This window comes from Puma concolor, chromosome D4 (assembly GCF_028749965.1).
Source record: "Puma concolor isolate L17-30 chromosome D4, mPumCon1.1.hap2, whole genome shotgun sequence".
Taxonomy (NCBI): domain Eukaryota; kingdom Metazoa; phylum Chordata; class Mammalia; order Carnivora; family Felidae; genus Puma; species Puma concolor.
The window spans coordinates 63235595-63255207 of NC_141679.1; the positions used below are offsets into that span (position 1 = coordinate 63235595).

The 19613-nt window shown below is 43.9% G+C and overlaps 1 protein-coding gene across 6 annotated transcripts in view; it reads left to right on the forward strand.

The window, feature by feature from the left end:
* The first annotated feature begins 858 nt into the window (after positions 1–858).
* The window catches only part of LOC112871931 (myb/SANT-like DNA-binding domain-containing protein 3), a 129400-nt gene continuing 110645 nt past the window's right edge, over positions 859–19613 (forward strand). Inside the window, exons 1-3 of one of the 6 annotated variants that reach the window (XM_086683606.1) lie at positions 1048–1181; positions 1410–1551; positions 15509–15959. In XM_086683606.1, the coding sequence (XP_086539732.1) occupies positions 15542–15959 (418 nt within the window). In that variant the 5' untranslated portion in view covers positions 1048–1181; positions 1410–1551; positions 15509–15541. Of the gene's footprint in view, positions 1019–1047; positions 1182–1409; positions 1552–7368; positions 7392–15508; positions 15960–19613 lie in introns of those variants that run through there. The other 5 variants (XM_086683600.1, XM_025935034.2, XM_086683602.1 and 2 more) reach the window with 5 other exon arrangements.

Sequence of the window (19613 nt, forward strand, 5' to 3'; positions counted from 1 at the left end):
AAATTTTCAGAACCAGACAGAGATGTTGGTTGCTCAACATTGTAAATGTAATAAATGCCACTGAATTATTCATTTTAAAGTAGTTAATTTTAGGTTATGTGAATTTCACCTTAATTAAAACAAAAAGTTCAACAGCCCTTTCCGCCCTTCTGAGCTTGGAATCTTCTCGACGGATACAGGACATAAGAAACACCTAGCCACCATCCTTGTGGGAGGTGCAATAAAACGTGCCTTGTTCTACACTTTGATCTGTTGTGCATTCATTGATCTGCGCGTGAATTTCCACTTACTCAGCACAAAGTGTCTGACCCAGGTCCTGGGCTCCAGACGGCACACACAGTCCCTGCCCTAGGAACGCGCAGCCTAGGGGGAGACACATCCCGCAAATAAAAAAAACAAAACAAAACAAAACTCCGTGATGAACCAAGCACGCGAGGGCCGGCTGTTTCGAGTAGCAGGGAGTCCCAAAAGAAAAGGGGAAAAGGGGGCCCTTTTCAGACAGAGGACTTGGACTGAGCTAACTCGTGTCCATGGCCGCCAAATCCCTTGAGACAAATGGATTCTTTTGTTGTTCAAGGAGATGAAACACAGTTTCTCGGGGCCTCCAGGAGCCCCTCCGCAGAGGTGGGAAGAGGGAACTCAATCAGCACTGGGATGTCAGCACGGAGGAAGACGGTCGGGTGGGCGGGGGACACCCCGCGCCCCGCCCCGCGCCTCGGGGGAGCCCGGCGGCCGCAGCTCAGGGAGGTGGGGACTGCGCGGGGCCGCGCTCCCGCCCTGCTCCGCGCCGACGGACCCGCAGCCGGCGGCCGGCCCGCGAGGGGGCGGCGGCTCCCGGGCTTTGTGGCCGCGGCGCGCGCGGCGGGCCTGGCCGGCCGGGGGCGCGCCGCCGCTGCCCGGTGCTCCGGAGCCCGCGGCCCTCCCGGCCGCCCCGCCTGCGAGAGGAGCCGAGGCCGCCCGCGCTCGCGCCTCGCCGGCCCCTCCCCCGGTCGCCTCGGCCGCCGCGCCGCCGCTGCAGGTAGGAGGCTCCCCCGCCGGGCGGGCCGCAGCGGGGCGGGGGCGGGGGCGCGGGCCCGGCGTGCGGGGGCCGCGGGCCGGCATGGCGGGTTTCCGGGCTGAGCCACCGAGACCCCAGCCCCGCAGGCCAGGCGGCCGCTTCCGCGCGCCGCGATTGGGACTCGGTGAGTGGGGCCGGCCTGCGGCGTACAAAGCCCCAGGGCGCGGACCTCGGGGTGATTTGGCGGCGCACCCGCGGTGGGGGTGGGAGGACTCTGGTTCCCCCGGGCCGGGGGAGCAGCTAGGGAGGAGTCCAGGCGACCGCAGTGCCGTGCCGCGGTCTTCGCATCCCAGGGTCCCTGCTCTTTGCCAGGCACTGTGCTCAGCGCTTTTCCATACTTGTCTCCTTTAAGGCCCCCCGGTGCCCCGTCCGAGGGTATAATGGGAGGGGTCCCTCAGTCAGAGGCCGAGGGCCGAGCATCATCATATCGGTGCCCGCCTGACCTTGGGAAAGCTTCTTTACTCCGAGCCTGGGCTGCTGCTACTGTGAATGGGGTAAGGAGGAGGGGGTGCTGGGGTTTGGGGAATGCGTGATATAATACCCACCCCCTGGTACTATTGTGAGAGATAGTGTACATAAATGATCATAGCCAAATTTTAAGTACTTTTTGTGTACCAGGCCCCAGGTACTAAACAGTTGGTATGAGTTATCTAAATCATCACACCAGGGCTATGAGGTAGCTACAGTAAATTGCACGAATAATCTTTATTTAGGAGTAGGAAACCATGAAGAATTTATTTAGCCTACCTCTTCTGATCGGAGAGATTGGTTGTTTCTTAGATGTGGTAACACAAGATTACAAACGTTCCTGCAGTACAGGAGAGGGGTTGGATGCAGAGCTCTATTTGTCACACACTTAAAACCAGGTGGAAAAATACAAGAGCCAGTGATGTGGATTTCAGCATGTCAGATGAGAGTTTGTGTTACCAAGGGAATTGTTGAATATGAATTCAAAACCATGGTTCCTAAGTTAAGATTGAGGGCTGTTATGGGAGTTTGGGACCAGGGAGAGAAAGGGGTGGACTGGGGAGGGGGAGAGAGAAGAATTCTGAAGCTCTGGAAGATGTTGAGGAAGGGACCAGAGTTCACTACCCCAGAAGCATTCTGGACCAAGATTCCATCCTGCCCTTAGAGACCAGGCATCCTGCTCCCAGGGAGGGGAAAGGGATGCTGGGATGAGATCACAGGTTGTCTTTTCTTACACCCAGGCCACCCCAAAAATATTCAGATGGGTTGAGAGCCAGATGATTGGGCTTCCTAAAATGTCATTGTCCCTTCTTGTGATTCCTGAAATTATTTTCATGTGTTTCAAGAGATTGGGGTACTCACAGACGCTAAAGGTTGATAAGACACTTAAAATACAAAGGTCTGACCGATGTAATGAAGGAGTGTGTTTTGAACACAGTTCACTTGGGGTTCAGTTTGAAATGGGGAGAACTTGAAGGTTTTGGACCCTGAAGACTGGAGAGAAAGGCACGAAGGCCTAGTGACTGTACCCCAGGGAAAGGGACTGGCAGGGGGAGCCCACGACCTCACAACACCATCTGCAGAATACCTATGCAGCCTGCTCAGTTCTCACCTACCCCTACTGAGAAGGTGCCCTTTCTTCTCCTGAATTGTGGCTGTTTCTTACTTGAGTGTTGTGGAAGGTCTGGGCTGGACCTGAATGAGTAGGAAAGACTTCTTGGAGAAGGGTTTTTTTTAAACCAGACCTTGAAGGAGTGGATATTTGAGTAGATAGTGATGGTGAAGGTAGGGAGCAGTGTGCTAATGGAAAGAGCATTTGCTTTGGAGAGATAGTTTGGGGTTCAAATCCTGGCTCTGCCATTTCTCAGCCATGTAATTTTTTTTTTTATGAGGATAAAACAATGTTTTTTCAAATGCCTGGTAGGGAGCTCACCCAACACTAGTACCCTCTTCCCTGTCCATGGTGACATTCATTCAACAAATGTCTGCTGAGTACCAGTTGTCTGCTGAGTCATATGCTTCCTGCTGGGGATACAGAGATGAGTCAGAAATTATGTATTCCCTTATGAATTTCTCAGTCCAGTGAGGGAGATGGACACAAAGAGCAAATTACAAAAAAATATGGGAAGTGCTACAGTATAGTCATATACAACTGGCAGTGAGCTCACAAAGGAGTAACTAATTCATTTTGGATAGAAAACTCAGGGTCAGATTATCTCTAACAAGGGGAGTATGAGACATTATGATAGAAGTTTTGAATGCTACACCACTCCCTAGCTTCTGGGTTTTTTTTTAAACCCTTGCCTTATCTTTGCCCTGATATTCTCTCCCTTAAAAAAAAAAAAAAATATATATATATATATATATATATATATATATACACACACACAAATATATAAATATATACACATACATATTTGCAGTGTGTGCATGGTTTGTCAGCCACCTCAAACTCCTTTTAGAAGGAAACTATTGTCAATTAACATGACAACCTGGACTTTAGTTGAAGAAGATGTCATAAAAATGCCATGAGAGTTGGATCTTGAGGGATGAAAATTAGCCCTTGGTGGGGCACCTGCTGGCTCAGTTGGTAGAGCATCTGACTCTTGATCTCAGGGTTGTGGGTTCGAACTCCATGTTGGGTGTAGAGATTACTTAAAAGTAAAATCTTTAAAAAAGAAAAGGGAAGAAAGAAAATGAACTCTTGGTGGACCTTGGATTCCAGCCAGAGGAAGCCCCATGTACAGAGTCATGAGAATACAGCATATTCAAGGGCATGAAGGTGAGTTTGGTCTGCTGGGTTGAAAAATATAGGGAAAGAGGGGTGGGGTGGAGGGGGTACTGTAATCGGGGCCAGATCTGAAAAGGCCTCGAATGCTATATGTGGAGTTTGGACTTGATCACTGAGGAGTGAGGGAGATGTAAGAGGTTTACGCGCAGGAGTTATGGCATGATCACTGAGTTTTAGGAAGAGCCCTCTGGCAGCTGTGTGGAAGAGGGGCTGGAAGGTGGGAGATGATTTTGAGAACTGGGGCCTGACCTCAGGAATATAAGGCAATAAGGATGAGAGAGGAGATAATAAACATTAAGGTAAAATGTACACTAGGTCTTAGTGATTGGTTACCTGTGATGGAAGAACATGCTGAGTTTTCTGCTTTGACCCAAGTTAATGTGGCTGAAATCATCGGTGATCAGGAGGTTTAGGAGTAGGGGAATAGTTCATTGCTTTTTGTACATGGAGAATTGGAGATTTCTGAGGTGCCCACAATGGACAGCTAGACAGAGGTAGCTGGTGGACAAGTGGAGACGTGTGTGGTGCTGAGGGGAGAGAATGGAGCTGGGGAGAGAGGATCTCCCTGACACCCTTACTTTCTTTTGAACAAACACTGAGAATCTGCGGTATGCTAAAAATACAAATAAAACGTAGTTCCAAGCCTCAAGAGTTCACCCTCAGATATTGGTGACCCTTGAGAACATGGATAGATCATAGTACTGAGTAATTCTGAGTGCTGCAGAGGGGTAAATACTTGGGATCCCTGTCCCAGAGATCTGAGAGCCCCTGGTTGTTTTGAAGTAGTGGGGGGAGAGGAGCGAGTACCCACAGGCAAGAAGTGGGCTGGAATGGGAACTTACTGTATTATAAAAGCGCTTTGTGTAGACGATACTTTAAAAATGATTCGCAGGGAATTTCAGGGAGCTTGGGGTTGGGGTGGGGAGACGGTTTAGGTTGGAGCTGTGAGGGAGGGAAGGTACGGGTAGGGACTTTTAGGAACCTTCATCTGGTCTGTAGAGGAAAGTGTGAGGGTGGAAAGACAGGAGGTGTAAGTTCATGCCTTAAACACAAGGCTGGTTCTGGTCACAGTCACACTCAGACACAGATGGTAAAAATAAACACTTCCAAGTTACATGGCCGCCTGGGGTGGGTGGTGAAGGGGAAGACGAGGGGGCGCATTAGAGGAAGCAAGTTAATGGCAACGTATAAGACCGTAAAGCCCTCTGAAGGAAGGAGGTGGAGAGGGCCCAGGTGAGTGGCCATTTGGGGTGGTCAGGTCTGGACTTGTGAGAGCAGGTATACGGGGAGGTGGGCACAGGCACCGTAAGGTCTGATCACTCCTACCTCTGGATAGAATGAAATCATGAAGCCATCACCGTCATAGTGCAGCTCTTAGAAATTTGGCATACAGTACAATAGCATTTACAGGGAGAAGCAAAGAAGTAATTTCTATTATAAATCCTCTATAAAAGGACAAATTTTAGGTAGTAGCACAGTTAGATATAATTAGTAAAAAAAAATGCAAATGGCGAGCAGGTTAGTTTCAACATATATCCCACAAATATTTATCAATATTTGGCGCCTTCTGTGCGCCAGCTACATTCTAGTTGCTGGGGCTACTGTAGTGACGAGGTCCAATCACCTGTTTCACCTGGAACTACTTAACATTTAGGTTAAACCTGTGTACGGGCCTTCACTGGCCCGTGTTCATAAAGTGCTGAAATCGCTTTACTCTGTTGTTTCAGTGTTCTCTTTCATTGGCCAGTAGCACCACCAGCTTCATAAATAACCAGAAGATACCGTTGATGTGTATTTGGCAGAGAACTGTGGAAATTAGGTTGCAGAAAACCCATCATAGCCTCAGAGTTACTTCGGACTGCCAGGACTGGATGGGGCTTTAGAGAACGCCCACTTTAGCTTCATAATTTCGAGATGAGGAATTGACAAGGAGGAAAGTGGACTTGTCCTAATTGTCACAAATTTAATGTCAGAGCTGAGAGCAGTTTCCTTCAAGTTCCCGGATAGGATGGATAGTGGGGAAGGCTTGAGGGCACCTCACAAAGGGACATCTTGACCATGAGAGGGTCCCAAAGAGGAGATGTGGGGGGGAGGGGTTGAAAACAAATGAGGAAGCTTCGCTTCTAGTCTCCTCTGTTGCTAGAATCCCAGGAAGCCCCTTATTTTGCTATGAGCCCCAGTTTCCTCATCTGTAAAATGAGAGGATTGGACTTAGTTTTAACATGTCAGGATCAGTGTCGTGGGGATGCCGAGTGAAGACACTGAGGCAACAGACCGGGTTAGGAAATAGCCTGTCATCCGTCTTCTTCAGAGCCAAATAATCACGCATAATGTGTTGCCAAGCCTCTCTTAAGGGAATGGGTGCCACATCTGCCTCCCCTCCGCTCACCCACACACATCTGTATGCGTTCCTTCAGTCCCTCCCAAGTCGTGGCCCTCCTTTGCTCCAATGCTAACTCTAATTCCAGTCTATTCTAGTAGGAATTAAGGTTCTTAATCTAGATCCCCCCAGTCCTGGAGTAGGGTCCCTAGGCACATCTCTGTCATTGTGCTTATCACTGTCACCAGCCTGCCCCACACAATAAGCTGTACTATGTTAGGTCTTCATTGAAATATGTATGACCTCCTCGATCCTAAACAATACCTCTCTTTCTGGTGCCTGCACAGAGTGGGGGTTCCTGTACCCTCGTTGCTTCTGCTTCCTCTTGATCCCCCCACCCTCGTGCAGACACACACACATGCCCTGGTAATTTCTTACTTTGAAACAGTCTCTGGTGTGCACCTTCTCCTTCCCATTAACATGGTCACCACTCAGAGTCTAGGCCCTTGCCAATTATTTATCTGAATGATCTCCTTCAACTCTCTGTGTTCATATCCTCTACATTCTTAAAGATCTAGCTCCAAAGTCCTCTTGTTCATGAAGAATGCAAATTAACCTCTTCCCTTCTCTGACTGCCCAAGGTGCTTTGTCCTCTTCTGTGGTGTCTGTGTCATTGTGCTTGCCTGTTATCAGTTTAGGCATGCCAGCGTTCTTTCCAGGCTGTAGGCTTCAGCTTGTTTTTGTGTCTCCTGCATGCTCTAGGACAGTACATAGCCTTTGGCAGGAATTCATTACATTTGTTGAATTGTGTGTCTGTGCAATAAAAGAGCCAATAAGTATTCGAGTATATCTTGTATATAGACCACTATTCTATTTTTGGAAGCAGCTTAATATGAGTGGGAGGGGTGGAAGAAACTAAAATTTATTGCAGTTTTAGTCTGTGTTTCTTCTTTACACCCACTGAAGGGTAGCTGTGCAGAGGGAGTGAGACAGAGTAGGGGTTTAGCCTCATTTTACAGTGAAACACTGGAGATTAATTGACTTGGCCAGAGCCACACAGCTAAGTGAGTGCTCAAGTCAGGATTTGAGCCCAGGTTTTCTGCATTCAATGTCTTGGTTCATGTCACTTCACGAGCAATAACTCATTAAGGTTTAAAAGGTCCTGACATCTCTCCCAGGTCTCAGCTCTACACAGATCTTCAGCCACGGTTCCTATTCTGAGTACTGACTTCAAAGAACTCCCTTTTCCATGAAAGGTAATACTAAAATCTGGCCAAGTTTCTCTTGTCTTGGCTCAAATTTTAGGACTTAGATTGACCCTTGGTGGACTTAAAATATCATTAGATGGTGTGTTAGTTTGGACTGTCATAATGAAAATACCACAGGCTAGGTGGCTTAAATATCAGCAATGTATTTCTCATAGTTCTGGAGGCTGGGAAGTCCAAGATTAAGGTGCCAGCCAAGTAAGTTTCATTCTGAGTGAACCTTCTTCTCTAGGCTTGTAGGCTGCTGCCATCGCTCTGTGTGCTCACGTGACCTCTTTGTGAGCCCCTGAGAAGACAGGGAGAAAGGGGACAGGGAAGGAGGGAGAGATGAAGGCAAAGGGAAAGAGAATGTTGATGTCTCTTGTAAGGACACTAAATCCCCTTGAACTAGGGTCCCCCGTTTATCACCTTATTTAACCTTAATTACTTCCTTAAAGGCCCAATCTCTAAATACAGTCACTGTGGGAGTTAGAGCTTCACCACATGAATTTGGGGGCTACAAACATTCAATCCATAACAGATGGATTTTTGTTTTAAAGTGATATTAAATGTACTTATTATAATCTTCTGGTGGTTTAGTCAATGGTAGTGTTTGGAGAACTGTGCTGTATTCTCTGTTTTTTGGGGGGGTTTTTTAGTTTTTGTTTTTTTGGTATTGGATTCATGCTCTTATTTAGTCCTGTCTACGAGTCTTTGCCTGGCCCAAGGGCAACTTTCATTGCATTTGGATTTTGCTATTTTTTGAACACTTTTACTTGAATGCAGCTTTTGATGTACAGACTATTATGTATGATACTCATTCTGTGCATCATCATAGGCAGTTTTATGCCTATATCAAAATGTATTCATCCATTAAATGGTTTTTAAGTTTATTTATTTATTTTGAGAGAGAGAGCACAAGCTTGAGTGGGGAAGGGGCAGAGAGAGGGGGAGAGAAGGATCCCAAGCAGGCTCCGCATTGTCAGCGCAGAGCCCAGTGTGGGGCTCAAACCCATGAACCATGAGATCATGACCTGAGCCAAATCAAGAGTTGGATGCTCAACCAACTGAGCCACCGAGGTGCCCCTCATTCATTAAATGTTTAATGAAGGCCCACTCTGTGAGGGTCACTGGGCTGCTAGTTGAACCACAACCATGCATCAGGACCAGTAGCACTGTTGTCTCCAGAACAGCAGACAGAAAAGATGATCTATATTGAGCAGAGTTGGGGGGCAGGGAAGGCCCATCTTTCTCTAATAAAAGCTGGTGCAGCAGAGAAGGCTTGTTATGTTGTCGTCTATAACTAATTATGGACATTGCTGAGTAGTTTTAAGCTAGAATGTATTTTCTAGCCTTGACGTTTCTATTAACAAGCTTTGCCTGGAGATTTCTTACTTTGGGAAGTTTGTTTACTTGGGACTGTCAGATGCTTAAGCTAAATATTAATGTTCCCCTGGGGCTTAGACAATTTTAAAGCTCCATATCATCTCTTGAGTTCGAGCCCCAATCGGGCTCTGTGCTGACAGCTCAGAGCCTGAAGCCTGCTTTGTTCTCTCTTTCTCTCTCTCTCTCTCTCTCTTCCCCTCCTCTGCTTACGCTCTGTCTCTGTTTTCTCAAAAATAAATAAACATTTAAAAAAAATTTTAAAAAGCAAGCTCCATATCATCTCTACAGTTATGTTTCAAACATACGTTCCCATCAGATCAACAGCAGAAATTATTTCAGAGCTCTGGTTAGAGAACCGTACACTGGGGCCAGGTGGCTGTGGGCCCTAGGTCTGAGACATAGAGGTAGAGGTGATGGGAGGGAGGGGAAGAGGCCCCAAAAGGAGATGGACAGAGGCGGGAACATCTCCTGAGTAGCTTTACCCTAGGACCTTTCCCTGCTAACAGATTGCTAATTGACATGTAATTCGAGCAGGGACACAAGCAGTCACTAGGTCTGAAGAGGAGAGCTAAGCAGGGTGGAGTGCAGAATCCTGGTTCTGCCACTTTTTGTGTGGCCACAGGCAAGTTACTGAGCCTCACTTTTCTGATCTGGGAAATGGAAGTGGTTACTGGGAATAAACAGCCTCCTTCATGAAGCTATTGGGAATCCATAGGGGACTTTTGGGGTACACCATCTCATACCAGAATCCTTTACAGCCCTGCAGAATGCAACCACATGGCCCAGGGAGGCCTGCTGTTCTACAAAATTAAGCAAAGTAAATTGGTAACTCTGGATTTACTTAGCTAGTGATTAAATAACAGTTTAGTTAATAGGCTATTAATGGTCCCCAGGTGTTGGTAATTCTGAGTTTGCTTTTGAGAGCAGTTGTATAATTTCTTCTGGTACTTTAATAAAGTCTTTTTTTTTTTTTTAATAGAAAATACTGTAGTGTAACAAATGGTAGTCTCAGGGACTATTTTTGGGAGTATTAAATGATAGAGTGCATATTAAGCACTTAGTATAGTGTCTAGCCCACAGTAAGGACTCAATAATGGTTATCTGCCACTGTTACTGTAGTTATTAGAGACTCAAGTGGTCACACACATCAGTAGACTTCCCACAAACGCACCACCACCTGGTGGTACCTTGCGGTACTGCATACATTGTAAGGTGGAATCTAATTGCTTGAAATTAATTCTATGGGGTTTCAGTTCCACCAACTACCACAGAGACTTTGTTTAGAGTGTGGCTTATTTGTCTAAGAGCAGGAATTCATATTTCATTAAACAGTGAAGTGACATTTTGCACCTCCACAGCTGGGATAGAATAAAAAAATGTTAACAGCAAGAGTAAATGGAGTGGGGAAACAGAAGTGCTCATGTGCTATTAGTAGGAATGTAAATTGGTACACCATTGCTGGAGGACAGCTGGTGATGTAACAAAAGTCCTTTTTTTTTTTTTTTAAGTTTATTTATTTTGAGAGAGAGCATAAACAGGGGAGGAGCAGAGAGAGAAGGAGAGAGAGGATCCCAAGCAGGCACTGTGCTGCCAGCTGCCAACGCAGAGCCTGATTCAGGACTCAGGTTCACAAACCATGAGATTATGACCTGAGTGGAAACCAAGAGTCGGATGCTTAATGGACTGAGCAACCCAGGCGCCCCAATGTAACAAAAGTCTTAAGTGTTTTCATCTTTTGTGGCAGCCATTCCTCTTTTAGGAATTTATCTTGAAGAAATAAAGTTATTTTAAAAAATGTTTTCTTAGAAAAAATATAGATACATATAAGTAAGATAGCATTACCTATGTTAGAAAAAAATAGGGAACAATCTCTTTTTTCATTTGTGAATCAGACTTCTTAATCCTTAGAGCAATGATTCTTTTTTTTTAATTTTTTTAACATTTATTTATTTTTTGAGAGACAGAGAGAGCGCGCGAGCGGGGAGGGGCAGAGAGAGAGGGAGACACAGAATCTGAAGCAGGCTCCAGGCTCTTGAGCTGTCAGCACAGAGCCCGACGTGGGGCTCAAACTCATGAACCGTGAGATCATGACCTGACCTGAAGTCGGTCTCCCAACCGACAGAGCCACCGAGGCGCCCCAAGAGCAATGATTCTTAAAAAGAGTGGGTGTGTGGGGGCACCTGAGTGGCTCAGTTGGTTGAGTGTCCGGTTTCGGCTCAGTTCGTGATTTCACCATTTGTGAGTTCCAGCTCCGTATTGGGCTCTGTGCTGACAGCTAGAGCCTGGAGCCTGCCTTGGATTCTGTGTCTCCCTCTATCTCTCTGTCCCTCCCTGCTCATGCTGTCTCTCTCTCTTTCTCCCAAAAATAAATAAACATTAAAAAAATTAAAATAAAAAAAGTGGGAGTGTGACGGAAGGTAGGCATATTGACATCTGGTGCAGAAAAGATGGGATGGGGGGAATCAGAGTCTGCTCTAGGAGCTGTGCAGTTTAAGAACATTCAGTATACCTATTAATTTTATAATAAAAACTACATAAAGTTGGATATAGATATCTTGGCAGTTAGAGATACTACAGAAGAGTTATATAGTAGCAGGCGTGTATTAATAAATTTCCGTTTGGGGAATGTTGGTTAATAGGGAATAGGAATATTGATGTAGGCAAAAAGTTTTGGACCTTTGGGGAGGAAGGGGACTGGTTATTATAGGGACATTAGAACAACACGATTTTCAAAAAAAATTTTTTTAATGTTTATTTTCTGAGAGAGACAGAACGTGAGTGGGGGAGGGGCAGACAGAGTGGGAGACACAGAATCCGAAGCATGCTCCAGGTTCTGAGCTGTCAGCACAGAGCCCGATGTGGGACTTGAACTCACCAACTGTAAGATCATGACCCAAACCGAAGCTGGATGCTTAACTGACTGAGCCACCCAGGCGCCCTGAACAACATCATTAAAATACAGGCCTGGGAAGTTAAGGGTTCAGTGATACATCCACAAAGATACATTTCTCCTTGTTTAGCTTTGTCCAAGACCTGAGGGTCAAAGCACTTTGACATGTATCTGAATCTCTTGATCTGTGATACTGATATGCCCACAGTGAATGTGAGGCAGGGTATCTGGTATGTGGAGATGCCAGTCACACTAGTCCTTCATTCTAATCTTACCTTTTGGGATGAGGTGGTGCATAGTGAGAGACCCTGATCAGGTTCTATTGCCTTCATGTAAAGCCCACGCTCCTTGGCCTCAATCTTAAGGCTCTCTGATATGGCAGGATCTCCTCCAGCCTCAGGTCTAAGATTTCAGCTCTTCACAACTCTCTTAGTAACCTCTCCCCAGGCATAGTATGTGAATAGCTAGCTTGTAATAATGTGATTTTAAATTAGTATACCATGTATTTAAAAGTCACTGCCTTTGTTCCTTAACTTAAAAAAAAATTTTTTTTTAAGTTTATTTCGAGACGGGTGCCTGGGTGGCTCAGTTGGTTAAGCATCCAACCTCGGCTCAGGTCATGATCTTGCAGTTTGTGAGTTTGAGCCCCACGTTGGGCTCTGTGCTAACAGCTTAGAGCCTGGAGCCTGCTTCAGATCCTGTGTTTCCCTTACTCTCTGCCTCTCCCATGCTTGTGCTCTGTCTCTCAAAAATGAATAAACGTTTAAAAAAATTTTTTAAGTTTATTTTGAGAGGGAGAGAGAGAGAGAGCATGAGCAGGAGAGGGAGAAAGAGAGAGAGAGAGGGAGAGAATCCCAAGTAGGCTCCACGCTGTCAGTGCAGGGCCCTATGTGGGGCTTGAACTCATGAACCATGAGATCATGACCTAAGCTGAAACCAAGAGTCAGATGCTTAACCACCCAGGCACATCCCCCTAACTTTTTATTGTGGAACTTTTCAAACATACACAGATATAATAATTTAATGAATATTTGTGTACCCATCGTCCTTGTTGATATTCAGATATTCCATTTTTTGGCTAGTGGGACTCTTTTCAAGTGATTCCTAATTCTTTTGATTTGAGTTGATCAGTTTTAAATGGACTACATCATCAGAATCTTGATGCTTGCCTGTTATTCTGAAAAAATCAGAGGCTTGGAAAATAAAAGGACTGAGGTGTCTGTCTTGGCTCTTTCCACAAAGGGAAATATGCAATGCTCAATTGCTGTATTCAGTGTTACTTAGGAACATTCTTCCCATAATGTATTTGAGAGATTAAGTTTGTAGTAAGCTTAAGTGGAAAAAGTGTGGGGTCACAAAACACACATAGGTTCAGGGGAATAAGACATTTACTAAGCACCTTTTTTTTGAAAGATCCTGGCTCAGTAATGGGGAGGATGGTAAGATGACCTAAGGTAATCATGGTTGTTGAGAAATTTGGAATCATCCAACGTGAGAGTCCAAGAGATAGTTGTGAAATGACACAAACAATACCAGACTATTTAAACATACCTTACTGGGGATTGAGGATGCGGTGGGAGAAATGGGAAGATAATAGACAAAGGGTACAAAGTTGCAGTTATGTAGGATGAATAAGTCTATGACAAAAGTTACTAATACTGTATTGAATACTGGAGATAAGTGAGAGAGTAGATTCCAGGGCTCTTGGCCTACACACAAAAACGGTAGCTATTTTGGGGCACCTGGGCTGGTTCAGTTGTAGAACATGTGACTTTTGATGTCAGGGTTGTTAATGTCAAACCCCATGTTGGGTGTAGGGATTACTTAAAAAATAAAATCTTGGTGCACCTGGGTGGCTCAGTTAAGTATCCAACTCCTGACTTTGCCTCAGGTCATGATCTCAGGGTTGTGTGATCAAGCCCTGTGTCATGCTCTGCACTGGTTGTGATTCTCTCTCTCCCTCTCTCTCTTTTCCCCTCTCCCCCACTCACTTGCTCTCTTCTCTCCTTCAAAATAAATAAACACTTAAAAATAAATAAATATATAATACATAAGATCTTAAAAAAGGTAACCATGTGAGATATATTAATTAGCTTGTAATTATTTCATTATGTATATGGCTGTCAAATAAAATTTATGTATGTTAAATATCTATTTTTTAACTAAACATAAAAAGGTATGTAGACTTATTCTTAAAAGATAATGGAGAAAATGTATATTTCAAAAATTATAAATAATATATAATTGTAACTAATTATAATATGGAACAAAGACTTTAAAGGAATATGCATAATAAAATGGATATTTGGTGTGTTCAAAAAAAAAAAAAAAAAAGGATACCAGATTATTAGGACAGTCCAGGTTCTTAACCTCCCAAGGTACCATCTTTGTGATCTTGGGCAGTCCAGTTCACTCGCCCTTAGTTCCTTCACTTGAAAAGAGTGGTAGGGGCCCCTGAGTGGCTTAGTCAATTAAGTGTCTGACTTTGGGGGCACCTGGGTGGCTCAGTCATTTGGGCATCCGATTTCAGCAGAGGTCATGATCCCGTGGTTCGTGAGTTTGAGCCCCATGTCGGGCTCTGTGCTGACAGCTCAGAGCCTGGAGCTTGCTTCAGATTCTGTCTCCCTCTCTCTCTGCTCCTCCCCCAGTCATGCTCTGTCTCTCTCTTTCTCTCTCAAAAATAAATAAAGCTTAAAAAAAATTAAAAAGGGGTGCCTGGGTGGCTCAGTTGGTTAAGCATCCGACTTTGGCTCAGGTCATGATCTCACAGTTTGTGAATTTGAGCCCCGCATCGGGCTCTGTGCTGACAGCTCAGAGCCTGGAGCCTGCTTAGGATTCTGTGTCTCCCTCTTTCTCTGCTCCTCCCCCACTCATGCTCTGTCTCTCTCTCTCTCTCTCTCCTTCAAAAATAAATAAAAACATTTAAAAAAATTTAAAAAAAACTAAAAGAAAAAGTGTCTGAGTTTGGCTCAGGTCAGGCGGCTCACGGTTCGTGAGTTCAAACCCCACATCAGGCTCTCTGCTGTCAGCACAGAGTACGCTTTGGATCCTCTGTCTCCCTCTCTCTCTGCCCCTCCCCTGCTCACTCACTCTGTCTCTGTCTTTCTCTCCCTCAAAAATAAATAACCATTAAAAATTTTTTTAAAAAAGGAAAGAAAAGAAGGATACTGGCCCTTTCACCTCTGAAATTATGTGAATTATTTACATAGGACTGTATACTTAAAAGTGGCCTCAGACCTTAGGGATCATAGACTCCAAGCCCTCATTTTAAAGATGAAGAGAAACTGAGGTTCCTATTGGGAGCATGGCCCTATCCAAGGTCACAGATGGAAGTGATGGAAATGTCAGTTCTTTTTCAGGTGATTTCCTGATGATTCTGAAATCTCGATGTTTATATTATCCATTCTATTTGGTTACTCGGTGGCATTTCTTGTTTTCAGCTGTGACAAAACTTTGAGAAAGCTGTTTAGTTGAAAAGCTGCCTAACATGAATTTGGGGAATGATCAGTTCCCTGATATTGAGCAGAAATGAATTAACAAATTAAGAGTTCTGCCTAGATGTTCAAGCTTTCTTTTCTTTTTTCTTTTTTTCTTTTTTTGCCGTGGCATACAAGATATTCACAAAATGGCCAAGAACTACAACAAAGGACCTACTTGAAAATCTTCTTTGAAGTAAAACCCCACTCCTAGTGAACTTCTGAATGTTTTCCTGAGAATATCATAATTCAATACTAATGGGAAAGAAAGTACTGTATTTCAGGCAAGGGAATCAAGTCCGGGATTAAGATTATGTGATTTGCTGACATTTTTATTGCTGGGGTTAGTAATTATTGTTTTGAACTTCCTTTTACAGGATAGCTAGCAGCCAGGAGAAATATAGTGGAAAATGCAAAACAACGAAATTATAAAACCTGCCAAATACTTTTCGGAATTGGAAAAGAGCATCCTGCTTGCTTTGGTAGAAAAGTACAAATATGTGCTGGAATGTAAGAAAAGCGACGCGCGAACTATTGCCCTCAAGCAGCGTACCTGGCAGGCGCTTGCCCATGAATACAACTCTCAGCCAAGTGTGTCACTGCGGGATTTCAAACAGCTAAAGAAGTGCTGGGAGAACATCAAGGCTCGGACCAAAAAGATTATGGCCCATGAGAGGAGAGAGAAGGTGAAACGGAGTGTCAGCCCTCTTCTGAGCACGCACGTCCTAGGGAAGGAGAAGATTGCCAACATGCTGCCAGAGCAGCTCTACTTCCTGCAGAGCCCCCCGGAAGAGGAGCCCGAATACCACCCCGACAGCGCAGCCCAAGGTACTGGTTCTTGAGGCCGGCGTGCGTGTCCTCCCTGGGTACCTGCTGGACTTGGTGATTTTAAAATCTTTAATTTTGAGGCAGTTTAGTAAAGAGAAACTTTCACGTCAAACTTGATTTTCCCAAGTCAAAACCTCCAGATTATATGGAACATTCTAGTCGTGTAGCACATAAAAAACAAAAGGACTTGTTAATATCCTTGTTCTCGCTCTCTCTGAGATCTCTCATCTTTATTCTGAAGAATAAGGAAAAATAAGAGGCTCTAGTCATATAGTTATGAATGAAGGACCCCTGTTGCTTATCTCAGCCTATGTCATGTATATTAAAGGGAATTTCTTTGAGAATTTGTATTTATTCACTCAATCTTATTTTTTGTGAAAATGATTTTTTTTTAGGACCTATTAGGTGCAGAGCACTGCATTAAGTCACTCAGAGGCTACATTAAAATAAGTGAACTATTTCAGACTTAAGAATTAAGTAGAAAACAGTATAGCAAATACCTGTTTAACATTCATCTGGGTTAAAAACCAGCCTTCCTACCCATTATAGTATTGTGATGCACAGTTTTGGTTTGTGGTACTCCAGCTAACTTGAGAAATTCTGGGAAAAATTCATTTTAGCTTTTTTTCATCTTAGATTTAATATACTTTCATTGAAAAAGAAAAATAGGTTATATGTAATTCTTAGGGAAGGAAAAGACTGTCATGGAATCGAGGATATTATGATAGTGTGTCATAGCTTGGAAAGGCTATTGAAATGACTCAGCAAGGGGAGGGTGGGAATGCATATAGATAAATTGCCAATAATTCTTGCCTCCTTTAAGATTGAAACGGCCAATTTATATAAAGATTCATTGCAGTTTGCAGAAGGCGCAGAGGAATATTCCTGGTGAGGCCAGAGGGCTGCTCCAAGGACCCAGCAAGCACTTGTCTAGGAAAGCTGTGATCCTTGGCTTGCAGGATGAGAAATTCACTTATTAGCGTCCCCAGAGTAGATTGAGCTCTGAGGCAGTGGTTAATTAAAAGTCACAAGAAACTATCTGAAACCAAGAAAGAACGTTATCCACGTAGAGTGAAAAAGATAATAACCAAGTGAATTGAATACATGTTTTTGATTGGCATGTTTTTTCGCCCTGTAGGCAAATCATCCTGGCAAGCTGCATTGTGATCAAAAGTTTGCTGATCATTTACCAAGATTAAGTCCAGGGAACCAGTTAGATGACCATAGTGTCATGAACCTCACGTACTGTTTTCCAGTGTAGAAACCTTATGTGAGTTTTGATTCTTGAGTTCCCAAGCTGGGTATCTCCCAGCAGACAGCATTTATATGGACACGGCCAATTCTCTCTTTCCTCCCTTCCATGTTACTTCTGTGGTGGATGGGGCCCACTGCTAACTGACAGTGTCCATGCTTTGGAGATATCCCTAGCGTTAGCCAGTTACTCTCCATCTTGTTGGCCTCAGAGCCATTCATTCTCTGCAGGCGGTGAGGGGAGTGGGTGCTGAGGGAGGGAGGCAGGTGAATCAGCAGGGCTGCTTGTCAAATAGCTTCATTCCCTGGGAGATGTTGCCGAGGAAGATGCTGATGTAGACCACTTTCAGTTAACTTTGCAGATCTTTGATCTGGATTACTGGGTATTGATTTCATAGGGTTATTCTAAGGGGACAGTCTTATTTCCCCATTTTCAAATTCTAGAGTAGGATCTAGAAAGTTCACTTCAAAAAACCCTTTCTCTTTCTTTTCAGAGGAACTGATGTAATTCATTTACTCTTAGAACACAACTTCTAAATTTCCAGCAAGAAGGGAATGAATGTGGATTCTCAGTGTCTGTAGTGACATTTCTAGAGACTCACTTGTAAAAGGGATTTATTTTAGAATTCAGTGTTTGTACTTATATGACACAGGAGACTTCTCTTTTTGCTAGTGATTATTAAAGTATAGCCTGTGCTGACTATTCTTGTTTCTGGGCCACACCGTGGAGAACCAGGGTGCTTTGTCAATTGGGGAGTGTGTCCAAAGTAATCTGTTAACACTAGTAGTTAAGGTGCTAGAACTCTCTTTATACATTAAAACAGCCTTGAGGTTACCTTACTCATTTTTTATTTCAAATTACTTTCAAGAAAGAAGAAGAAAGCTATAATTGTCAGTCATCCCTTCAGGGTCTTGGGGGAATAAGTTGAAAACTTGCTGTAGGGTATGGCTTTCATTTTGTTGTATTTCATTTGACATGTGGACTCTGTGGGTGTTTGTGTGTGTGTGTGTGTGTGTGTGTGTGTGTGTGTGTGTGTGTTAGTTTAGTTAGTGTCTCTAACCCTGGGCTGTCCAATATAGTAGTCACAAGCCACAGGAGGCTCTTTAGCACTTGAAACATAGGTAGACTGAATTGAGATATGCTCTAACTATTCACACTGAAATAGAAATGCTGTTTTTAAATTTTATTTATTAACTTAATTTTTTTATTTTTAGAGAGGGAGAGAGAGCACAAGTGGGGGAGAGGGGCAGAGGAAGAGAGAGACAGAGACAGAGAGAGAGAATCCCAAGCAGGCTTCATTCTCAGTGTGGAACCTGACACAGGACTTGATCCCACGACCCTGGGATCCTGACCTAAGCCAAAATCAAGCGTCGGACACTCAACCAACTGAGCCACCCAAGGCACCCCTCGAGAAGACTTTATACCAAAAAGAGAATGTAAAATATCTTACTAATAACTTATATTTTGATTACATGTCAAATTATAATGCTTTAAATGTATTGATAAAAATGTTATTAAAATAGTTTAATTTTATCTCCTTTTACTTTTTAAAATTTTAAATTACACATGTAGCTAGTATTATATTTCCATTGGACAGTGCTGTTCTAACACCTTACACATTGCCTATTACAGAGTTAGGTGATTAGAGATTTGTGGAAATTCATTGAACAGGATGGAACCTGGCAGGATTCCACTAGAGGCCTCCCTCCAACTATCTCTTGTGCGAGGTGCTTTCAGCTGTGTCATCTTGATCGCCATTCCCTGGATGTTCTTAGCTTTGTCCACAACTTTCTTGAAATCTGCATCTGTATTTGAACACAGTAGTCTTAAGATTTGACACTAAGGAATGTATTTTCTTATACAAAACAAACAAACAGTATTTTCCCCTTTTTCCCCTTCAATACATTCAAACAATTTGTACCCTATAGATTTATAATATGGCTCATTTGGCTGTGACACCTATCTCCCGTTATCTTGCGGGAACAGGTTTGCAGAACAAAGTAAGGGAGCCAACAAAATGTGCTATAGGGGTGGTCAGGGGGGTAGGATGACTAAACATCAAATACATTTAAGAAAACTAAGCTCTCAAGTACTCAACTATCTTAAGAGAACTTCCACTTAATTTCATATTCTATTATTTACTGTAAAGCTATATAAGCAAATAATGCAAACATGGGTACACAAAGCTATAATTAAATAATGCAAATGTTTATTAATAAATTCCATTATTATTGGGGTGCCTGGGTGGCTCAGTCAGTTAAGCGTCAGACTTTGGCTCAGGTCATGACCTCACGGTTCGTGAGTTACGGCCCTGTGTTGGGCTCTGTGCAGAGCCTGCTTTGGATTCTAGGTCTCCCTGTCTCTGTCCCTCCCCCACCCCTGTTCACACTCTGTCTTTCTCT